Source organism: Tympanuchus pallidicinctus, unplaced genomic scaffold (genome assembly GCF_026119805.1).
Source record: "Tympanuchus pallidicinctus isolate F22 unplaced genomic scaffold, pur_lepc_1.0 scaffold31, whole genome shotgun sequence".
Classification (NCBI taxonomy): Eukaryota; Metazoa; Chordata; class Aves; order Galliformes; family Phasianidae; genus Tympanuchus; species Tympanuchus pallidicinctus.
The window spans coordinates 13,287,841-13,298,432 of NW_026294749.1; the positions used below are offsets into that span (position 1 = coordinate 13,287,841).

Here is a 10,592-nt window from a genome sequence, read left to right on the forward strand (position 1 = left end):
AAAGAATTGTTCCCCAGCTTTCCTGTAGGCGGTGTTCAATGACTGGAAGACTGCTATCAGGTCTATCCTGAGACTTCTCCGTGCTGAATAAGCCCAGCTCAATTTTTTTTTTTTTTTCTGGTTAAGGTGTTCCAGCCCTCTGATATTCCCAGTGGCTTTCTATGTACCTGCTCCAACAGCTCTGTTTTTCTTCAGCTGGAGATTCCTACTGCTCCCGCTGGGGCCTCATGAGGGCAGAGTAGAGACAATCACCTGCCTCACGCTGCAGGGCAGCACTGTTCTGGCACAGAAAGGGGTACTGTCACTCTTCCAGGATGAAAGCACACACTATTGACTCGTGTCAAGCTTTTCATCTGCCAGAAACCCCAAGTTATTCTCCACAGGACAGCTCTCAGTCTGCTCATCACTCAGCCTGTGTCCATGTTTGAAGTTTCCCCAATCCAGGTGCAGGACCTTGCATTTAACCTTCACGAATCTCATCCAATTCCTGTGGGTCGACCACTCATGCCTCTCAAGGTCCCTCTGGATGGTGTCTCTTCAGAGTACTGAAAGCACTACTAGACATGAACGACACACTTCCTCATTTATTGGGAGGAAAGGATTTCTTGAGCATCATGTGATGTCACTCCAGCAAAATATTCCAAGGAACAACAAGACACTTTTTGTGATTTCCTCTAAGTATATAAAAAACTAAAAAATATATAGCAAATCAGTTAGGCAATAGGAGTGAGTAAAAATTAGTATGTCACTGGTTACAACACTACATTTTTGAGAAAGTTTCTACAATTCCTTTGTGTACTATTGGATATGAACTCTGCTTATAAATACATATATGCAAATTGGTAAGGAAAGACACCAGCACAAGCTTTTCCTTTCGTATGACATTTGTAGGCAGCCCGTGGAAGGGGCCGCCCTCAAGCCAGCCAAAGCAGCCGGGGGCAAAGCTGTCAGCGTGCAGATTGCACAGCCACACTGGTGACACTAGAGAAGGCTCCCAGCTCCCAGCTCCCACTCCGAGATGGAGCTCGGAGGGAGGAGGACCGGGCTTTCCTCCTCATCTCCTCACGCAAGGTTTCTGCCTTGGATTTCAGCACCCTCGCAGCACACTGTGGTGCCCGTGCAGCTCCGGGTAGCCCTGCCGATGCAGGCCCGGGAACCCTGGGGAGGGGAGCACCTGGCTTTACAAGGCCCCCTCTGTAAAGCGCGCGTTTCACGGCGACCAAGGAAAGAGCCACGGTGTTTGGGGATGGGGTTGGGGTTTATTGGGTATAGGGAAAGGGTAATATGGAAAGCGGCGACGCCTTTAACAGTGTCACCGTGAGCGTCGCCGACAGTGAAAGGTGGTCCTCGTTGAGCTGTTGGGTGACACTTAGTGGATGTCTGGCTCCAGAATCTCACTGCTGCTGGATCTCTCGTGGTCCTGGTCGACGTGCCTGACCACGACTCTCCGGACCTGAGGAGTTCAGTGTAAAGCTCAGTAGTTTTGTGAGCGCAGAGACACGCAGCGCAACGCTGCAAGTCTCTCTGCAGTACGAGAGAGTGGTTCTGCTCATGCAGGTCTAGAGAGAGCAGGCTCCTGGTCCCTGTGGTGTAACTGCAGCCCTTGTGGCCAGTCCCGATCTGGGGTAGCCTGCTGTGGGGCTGACTGACCAGGCACTGAGTCAGGCGGTGGCTGAGACCTCGGCCCGGGCAGATACAGGCTGTGAGAGCGAGGTGCTCGGGGCTCTGTGTTCTGGGAGGAGAGGGAGGGACGCCGGTTGGAGAACGGAGGGCCGCCAGACCCTGGCCGACACCTCAGAGCCTTCCGCCTGCAGCTGCCTGAGCTGCGCTGGGAACCTTCGTCCCCAGCGCCCGCTGGCTGGGTGTCTGTGCGGAGGTCTCCAGCTCCACCGCCAGCCGCTCTCCATCCCACAGGCCCAAGAGGGTCTTCCCTTGGCTTGCTACGGCTAGCTGTGACACGCTGCTTACGGGAGCCCACTTACCACTCTGCGTGACGCCTTCTCTGGCTTTGGTCCAGCAGGGGGTGCAGGTCTGTGCTCCGCTCCTGGCAGATGGAGGAGGCCAGGTGCGTGTGTGGATGGCCGACTCCACCACAGCACTGCAAGCTCACTGTAGGCACAGAGCGGGAGGGGGTGTGAGCACAGGGAGACCGGCCTCTGGCTGGGGCTCCCAAGCTTGGTGCCTGCCACCACTGCTGCAGGTGGCCGTGCCGAGAGCCCGCGTCCAGGAAAGGCCCCTCTTTTGCCCTGGTGCTGCAGGGGGTGGGAGAAGGGCAGTGTGGGAGAGCAAGCTGCCTGTCTGGAGAGCTTTACCTCTGGAGCCGGTCCTGCAGATCCTTCTCTGCGTCTCTCCGGCCCTGCTGCTCACGGGACACCTGCCCCACAATGAGCTTCACCACCTCCCGCAGGGCCTCATCTGTCCTCGAAGAAAGCTTCCTGCAACAGCGAGCACAAAATCCGTCTCACTCTTCAGCCGTGACGCCCCTGCCTCTTTCTTCACCCAGTCTGTTCCACGCGTGGCCCCACTTGGCCCCACAGCCACTCTGACGCAGGACGACTTCCACGCGTGGGCTGCCTTGGGCTCCACAGAGGCTCGTGGCATCGGGCCCTAACCACGACCGTATCCACGGCCTCAGAGCTCTCCGGGCGCTGCGTGCGGCACCACGACTCAAAAGCTGGCTTCCCTGATCCACAGCACAGGTGACTCACCACCCCCCTGCCCCTGGCCTCGGGTGCAGTTGGTGCACGCTTACCGTTTAGGCAAAGCAGCGCTGTCCCAGAAGACTGCGCGCGGCTCTTCCTCGGCCTCTTCCTGCTTCCCCATCATCCTCTCTCTCAGGCTGGGGGAGGAGCTGGAACTCTCTGTCTCGCTCCCAGACAGAGAGATTGAGTATTCTTCCTCGGTGACAGAGGTTTCCTGCATAGGAAAAGACACTCGGCGCTGTGGTGCTGCTTCCCAGCATGCAGCTCCCCGCAAGACCACTCCAGTGGGGACTGCAGTGGGGCAGGAAAAGAATCAGGAGAGGGACCTCAGCACGCTCTTGAGGCCATGTCTCAGCGTGACCAGGGCTTTGTTACAGCGCCCTGTTGGGTCCTCTTGCTCACAAAAGGCAGCAGTCCCCCACCCAGCGCTGCTGCACCACCACTACTGCTCTGGCCCGGGCGCCAGAGGCACCATGCAGTCTCAGCTCCCCTGGATGGGAAAGTGCTGCTGCTTTCTTGCAGGGATGCAAAGTACCTGGGCCGCTGGCAGCTTCACTTCTTCCGGCTCAGCTTCCGTGTCCTTCTCTTGCGACTTTTGCTGCTCGCCTTTTTCTGCTTTCTTCCCTTGCAACTTTTGCTGCTGCTTTTTCTGCGTCACTTTTGGAAATTTCTTCTCCTGCACCTCCTTCTCCGGCTTCACCTCCTTCTCCGGCTTCACCTCCTTCACTGGTTTGACCGGCTTCACCGGCTTCACCTCCTTCACTGGTTTGACCGGCTTCACCGGCTTCACCTCCTTCACCGGCTTCACCTCCTTCACCGGCTTCACCTCCTTCACCTCCTTCACCGGCTTCACCTCCTTCACCTTTTTTGCCTCCCTCTCCTTCCTCACGTTCTTCCCCTTCTCCTCCTCCTTCCTCACATTCTGCCTCTTCACCACCTTTCCTTTCTTGGTCTCTAGAGCCTTTGCTTCGAGGTCGGCCTAAATGCAACAACAGGCAACGTTAGTCTCTGTGGAGGCTGAGGGCTTTCCCCTCCTGACTCCATTTCACCCTCTACCTCCCGCCTTTCTGGTCTGCTGCCAGGCTCCTGCGGACTCGACTGAAGAGCCCTTCTGCAACAGCCAGGAAAATAAACAACCACTAAAGGGCTAAAGGCAGCTGGCAGTTCTAGACAAGCAGTCAGGAACACCCCCAGATCAGCTCCTGGGGTGGCTTGCGGGAGGCTAACGGCAGTGAACAGCTTATTCCCAATCGCCCTCGCTGCTGATCTCTCTTCAAGCGAGGTGTCGCGTGAACGCGCAGCAAAGAGCGCTGTGAGAGTCAGTGATGCTCTTCTACAGTTCACTGAGACAAATGTGCTGCAGCACTCTGTGCCACGTACCATTCTCTTCTTCTCCCTCGCTATGGCAAAGAAGTCCACCATCCGGGGACCAGGCAGAGGAACTACTTTCTCTTGCTCTTCCTTTTCTGGCAAGGATCTCCTCGGGATGGCCGGTAGCTGCCTGTAAAGACACGGTGGGGAGAGTTGACAGGAGGGCAGGAGGTGCTGGGTCTGCGTTGCGTGCTTGAACGTGTTTCAGCAGCCTCCTCAGCAAAAAAAGTCTGCAAGAGCCCCCAAATGACTGAGCTGGTCTCTACCACCTCCCTTGGAGACCTGGGAACAGCCTGCGGCGCTGACAGCAGCCCGCAAACACGCTCACTCTGCTCAAACGCTCCTAGGAAAGGAACACCCTCATCCCTTCCCGGGACGTTTCCTGTCCCTTTGGGCACCGGGCTCGGCAAACAGAAAGGCCCGGTTCGCTTCCACCTGAAGGGAAGCAAGAAAGTCTCTGCGCTCTCGCGAGGAGCACTTGCCATGAGTTACCCAGCTCAGAAGGGATGCTACGGGGCGTCTGTCATGCAGAGCTGCTTGAATCCATACAGCCTCTGGATCCGGGAGAAACTTCGCTCCCACGGAGGCAAGAGCGTGGCACCGCCCGCATTTCTTTGGCCAGGAGTCTCACCTGGTGCGAGGCTCTTTCTCCTCGGCTGCCTGGTCTCTGCCCCGCATTCCAGTCAGTGGCGGTAACCTCCTGGGAGGAAGCGCTGCGCGATGAAGGAGGCGCGTCTCGCAAAGGTCCCCTAGAAAGAGGAAAGGGGAAAACTTCCAACAGCTGTGCTTCTGGCACGGTTTTGGTCCGACTCCTCATGGCTGTGGGGCAACGCTGTTCCCTGGGGAACGCTACCTGAGGCCTTCATCTGGTCTGTGTGCTGAAATGGGGGAGGCCCTGGCAGTTGCCGGTGGTCTCAAAGAGCCATCGTGGGGAGGGGACTCGTTTAGCACAAGAGGAGCTGGCTCTTTCATCTCTTGATGCACGTCCCACGCACACAGCTTTGCTACTGGGGCGTGCTCACACCAGAGGAATTGCTTTTGAGACATCGGAGAATACGAAGGGAAGCGAGGGGAGGGATTTCCAGGGCTGGCAGGGCAGGCAGCCGAGTGGAGGCCACTGGGAGAGTGTCCTCTGCTGGGATGATCCCCGTGGCCACTTGTGATGGAGGGCTGCCCTGAGAACTCTCTTCGCAATGGATCGCTCAGGCTTTCCCATAACGGTACAAAGAGTCACCGGAAGCGTCTCACGCTCTTCCGGGCGCCCTGTGGTAAGGTCAGCTCTAACCGCCTCCAGACGAGGAGGAAGGCAAACACAGAGTCCCCCGATGGCAACCCCCGGGTCCCTCACCTTTCCTGCCTCTTGCCCAGTCTTGCCCACGTCTGGTCTTCACGTGGTACTTCAGGTCCACCTTTGCTGTGTCGGGCGTTTCAAGTTCGATCTCGTGCGTGTACCTGGAAGAGGAAGCAGCGGGCTGAAGGAAGGGCAACGCTTCCCCTCGCGGCGTGACCCAATAGCGGAGCGACAGAGACAGAACGCAGAGACGCTGTAAGGCCACGCTTCCCAGAGCAGCTCATTCTGGAGAACCGTACCAGGATCTCCAGTGCCTGGAGGGGCAGGTGAGGCCCGTCGGTGCGTGCCAGTGTTCTTCTGTCCTTGCTGTGAGAGCAGATGAGCTCCCAGCCAATCCCCCTGCCTGCTCCAGAGGAGGAAATATTCCCCTCTCGCTCAGAACAGACCGGTTGCTCCCCACCCAGTTACCCAACAGCCCTTTTCGCTCTCTTCTTGCCCTGCGACTTTCTTGCAGATTAACGTCCTCGCAGCTCTGAAGGCTCAACTCCACGCCCCCCGCCCGCACCTCTTTTGGGTGGCACTGCGCAGCAGCGACGGTATGAGACAGAGCTCTGCGGAAGCCCACCACGCTCGAGCTCCCGTCTGCACAACCATCTGTTCCTCCTCCAGCCCTTGGGTCCTTAGCCATACCCACTCTCATTTGCCGGACAAAAGAAGCCCAGGGAAAACCAGAAGGAAGACTGGCCTAAATGCCCCCCCCAGTTTCGACTCTGGCACGGACGCAAAACGTCACTTTGCCACGCCACGCTCCTCCAAATGCCACCCAACTGAACTAGAGCGAGCGGGGAGTTCCCTGCCCGCTTCTCAGGCCTCTCAGCACCGCAAAGTACCGTGGCGAGTACCATCTCACTCAGGCGCGGGTGGCAGGAGCAAGCATACTCACATGGGAAAGACGGTAACGTGTCCGGAAGCCGTTAGGGAAGCCGCGCAGGCATTGCGTGAGATGACCGCCTTGCTCATTTCTGGCACCTGCAATCAGAACGGAAGCAGACGATGGGAGGTGGGGACACTGGCAATGGCTGGCAGCTCCAGTCTCTCTCAGCCCAACACGACGAGAGCCGCCACAGGGAAGGGTCCGGGCCTCAGCAAGCCTTGCTGTGCCTGTGCCTCTGCTCCGTGCTCTGAGCTGGGGCTGCGCAGTGACGCGCACCGTTTGTCCCTTGACAAAAAGCGAGGCCTTTTGAGGGCGCGTATCCCCGCGCAGAGCCGGGCCACCTCACGTACAGGAAGAGCTCTCCAGAGCCCGCTTTCCCGCACACCGCCAGGAGCCCGGCTGGCTGGAGAAGCATGGCACGCCAGGAGAAAGCAGTCCCCTCGTCCCCGGAAGGCGTTTCAGAAGAATCAGAGGTAGTGCTGGGAAAACGCAAGACCTACCCCAAGAAGAGCCTGCAGCGCCTCGGCAGTCCCATTGAGCTTCCCCAAGAAGTCCTCGTAGAACTTCATCTGGACACGCTTCCCTTCGATCAGCAGCATGCCGACATCCCACCAGACGAAGGCAACGTTCTGCCTCTTCCCTATGCAGGCGCTGAACTGGCAGACGGTCCTTTGCACGCAAAGCCGCGCCGCGCCTTCAGAGATGCCGGTTTCCGAGGCTATCTCATCATAAGGAAGTTGCTGATACTCGTCGTGTCCTGGAGAAGCGAGAGGAGAGGAGCGTGAGCACTTGGGGAGCCATGGGCAGGCCACGCTCAAAAGGCAGCAGCTTCCAGGCCCTCGGGCAACGCACTGCTGTTCTGTAGTCTTTGAGATTGTGAGGCGGAACCATTGGTACGTCTCTGTGGAGACGCTGAGACGCGGAGCCGATGAGACCGGAATGAAACCTGCTGCTGAAGCAGCTGAAGGAGTGTGCTGCTACCCTCTGCTGCCATTTGCAATGGCAGTCTGTCACACTGTCCCCACCAGAGTGCCAGGGCAGGCTCCTCTGTCAGACTCCACTCTTCCTACCTGCAACGTCTACGTAGTCGTATTGGAGGTCGTGGTCCTGCGCAAGAGCCTTTGCCAGATGAAACACGGGTCTCTCAACAAGAACCACATTGTTCTGCTGGTTGACCATGTGCTCTCTGACAACGGTGAAAGCGCCCAGTTCAGGAATGCTCACAGCCTGAAAGAGGAGAAAGGGCGGATCAGAAGAAGTTGTGCAGGGAATGACGGAAGACTATTTCCCTCTCGCCCCTCCTCCCCGTGAAGAACCAGAGAGCGCAGTCTTCTGGCTCATAAAGACACAAGCGGGGCTCCCAAACTTGCAGTCACCCCCACAGGATCCCTCTGACTCTGCCGGCAGAGGAAGGAAGCACGCAGGCCCAGAAAATGCCCAGCCCTCTTTCCATCATTAGGCCTGGAGCCCCTGGCAGTTCAGAGCTGACGGTGGAGCCAGCCCGCGGCCCCCGTCTCGCATCGCGGTGCCCCTCTGGGGCGCGGGTCCTGCTTCCACGGAGGGCAAGAATAGCTGCGCTCCGTGGCAAATGGGCCATCGGGGCTGAATCAACCGCGAGAGGGACGAAGGGCGTAGGAGGCAAGTCCCACCTGGTAGAGAGCCAGCTGTCGGCCGAGATAATAGGATGTGCTGAACCAAAACTTAGCGAGCTCTGCAAAACAAAAGGAAAGACGCGTCACGCTCCCAGGCGGCCACCTCCAAACCCTTCAGCACGCCCAATTCCCGCCACAGGAACGGCGCGCTGCTGAGCCTTCCGAGCCATTCGGTTCCGCCGGCGGCTTCTGCTCGCAGATCCCCGGGAAGGCAGGGGCCAGGCCGGGAGCAGAAGCCAGCAGTCGCGCCCGCCCGAGCGCTCCTCGCGCCCCCGGGCTGCCAAGGCAGCCGCCTTCGCGCCGCAACCCGCCCTGCTCAGCCGTCCCCGCCTCCCTCCATCCCTCCCTCAGGAGCAGGGCTTCCACACCTGCGCTCGGAGCTGTCACCGGCCCGACAACACGCGCGCGCCGCCGGGCCCGAAGGCCTTACCAGACTTCCGGATCATCTCCGCAGTCGGAGTCGAGCGGGGTCTCGAGAAGAGGGAGTTCGCCATCTTCCTTCCCCCCTCGCCGCAGGTCAACGACCGCGGCGGGCGGGCGGCCGGCCAAACGGCCCTCCTCCTCAGCCCTTCGCCCCTGCCCTCCCGCTTCTCTCTGCCTACTGCTCCTCACGGAACGGCGGATGCTCCAGAGCACGGCGGCGAGATCAGCTCCTCGGCGAGCGCCCGGAGCCTCGTCGGCCTCTCTGGGAAATGAGGGGTCGGCGAGCTTCGAGGCGGCGCTCACCGCTGCGACGCGCGCCGTGCCATTGTGAGCTCAGGCCGCGTCACAGAGGGGCTGCCGCGCCCTGCCGTCAGAGCGGGCTCCGGGCAGGGACGCCTTCGGGGAGCGGGCCTGCGGCAAGCGGGCTCTCCTGAGCGGGAGAGCGGCGAGCTGCTGGAACGGGCCGCCTGCCCGGAGAGGCTGCGGGCAGAGGCCCCGTCCGGCCCCCGAGGCGTTCGAGGCCGGCTCGGAGGCGGCCCGCTCCGCCGTGACATGGGGAGGTCGGCGGACATCCGCGATCCTCGGGGCGCCTTCCGAGCCGGGCCGTTCTGCGGTTCCGCGGGCCTCCCGGCGCTGCGTCGCGACCGACGGGGCCTTCGCCTGGGCGCGAAGGGGCTCGCCCCGCGCTCCTCGCTCGCTCCGCGTCCTCGGACCGAAACGCCGGGCCCGAACCGCCGACGGCTTCTGGCCGCCCTCCGGCGACTCCTCCCGCCTTCGCCTGGGACTCGGACGCCTGGGCTTCGGGCGGAGGGCGGGCGGGCCCCGGTGGCGGCCCGCGGGAACGGAGCCCCGCGGCTTCGCCGGCCGAACGCGGCCCTGCCCGGAGCCGAGGCTGCAGCGCCTGAGGCGCGGACTCAGGTGTGACCGATCCTCAGCGTCTGCTACCAGTGCTCACGGCACTTCTGTACCTTCACGGCCTTCCTGTTCCGGGCTTCGCCAGCCGCCCTTAGGCGCCAACAGAGCGTTCCGCAAACGCCCTTCAGCCCTTCGTGCGGGCGCTCATCCACTCACAGCCGCTCTTTCTTCTTCCTCAGCTGTCCTCGGTTCTCGTGCCGTTTAGCTTGCTCCACAGCTGCTGCTCCGAACGGTTCTCCTTGTCTTCCCACAGTTCCCCCCTTTCTGTTTATTTGCAAACTACAACATAATAACACCAATTGTCTTGCTAAAATAATGGGTGTAACTCAATCGAGCCCTCGACTGACAGTACTCCGAGGCAAGGCAAACACAGCATAATGACAAGAAACACTGTCAGCCCACTGAAAAGAACAACACACGTTTGGCTGCAACCCAAGTTTCTGCAACCTGGAAATAAATCCCTGAGGGTCCCGTTCTGTGTAACTGGTTAGGAAAAGGTCTTCAACTTTTGCATATTCTGATGGATTCTGATTCTGAACGATCACTAAAGGTGGATGGGAAAGTTGCAGGAACAGAACACTTGTGAAGGTACAGAAGTGACGTGAGCACTGGTAACACACGATGAGGATGCATCAAATCCTGTTTACTCACATTCGATCCACTACTGAAATAAAAGAAGCACGCAGCAACCTAGATAACGCCTAAGAATTCCAATTCTTGAGACCGCCTTGACAACACAGGGAAATCACCCGCTACATCACACCATTACTGACGTTGTTATGTGCAATGCAACACATGTTACAAAGCAGTGCCAGCAAGCAAGAAGCACACAATCCCAGTCGTAAGGGATGATGCTACTTTCTGCCTTGAGAGGAGGACGAGCACGTCGTGCTGGAACCCACGTGGGGCCAGTCCCTGTGGAAGCACAAGCATATCCACGACCCCAAGCTATCAGCGGACAGGGACCTTCCCAGCAGCGCGGGGCCGTGCTCCGAACGTTGACCATTGGCCGTTCCTCGAGCACTGGGCAGGCCCCGAAATGACGATCCACACCAGTTGCATCTGTGTGGTGACGATTCAAAACAGTCAGCACAAGCAGAGCCTTGCATAATCTTTCTCGTGGCGCGTGTCCCGTATTCCCCTTCTTTGTTCCTTACGAACGGACTGCAGCGTTTGATGAGTGTGCTCGATGGTAGCTTGTGCAGCGGGAGAACGAGGGATGCCTGCAATGCGCCCAATTCCCACAGAAGAGTGTGGGAAAGCAGCTTTGCGTTCCCTTTGCTGAAGGAACTGGGGACCAGGTT

At 59.2% G+C, this 10,592-nt stretch overlaps 1 protein-coding gene across 1 annotated transcript; it reads right to left on the reverse strand.

Moving 5' to 3' along the window:
• Positions 1–1,239: 1,239 nt before the first annotated feature.
• Positions 1,240–8,507, reverse strand: LOC128087779 (coiled-coil domain-containing protein 81-like). The gene is made up of 13 exons (XM_052697686.1): positions 8,381–8,507; positions 7,948–8,009; positions 7,369–7,525; positions 6,799–7,055; positions 6,308–6,393; positions 5,422–5,525; positions 4,705–4,822; positions 4,083–4,203; positions 3,238–3,681; positions 2,753–2,916; positions 2,313–2,435; positions 1,983–2,109; positions 1,240–1,453 (listed from the first exon to the last, which is right to left on the reverse strand). Exons 1-13 carry the CDS (start codon positions 8,442–8,444, stop codon positions 1,370–1,372), a joined length of 1,911 nt encoding a protein of 636 aa, XP_052553646.1. The 5' UTR covers positions 8,445–8,507; the 3' UTR covers positions 1,240–1,369.
• Positions 8,508–10,592: the final 2,085 nt, after the last annotated feature.

Coding starts and splice junctions, on each gene's coding strand:
- LOC128087779 (XM_052697686.1), bottom strand. CDS start 8,444: ATGGCGAACTCCCTCTTCTCGAGACCCCGCTCGACTCCGACTGCGGAG. Junction 7,526..7,947: donor GACAGCTGGCTCTCTACCAG/GTGGGACTTGCC, acceptor CTCCTCTTTCAG/GCTGTGAGCATTCCTGAACT. Junction 3,682..4,082: donor CGAGGGAGAAGAAGAGAATG/GTACGTGGCACA, acceptor TGTTGCATTTAG/GCCGACCTCGAAGCAAAGGC.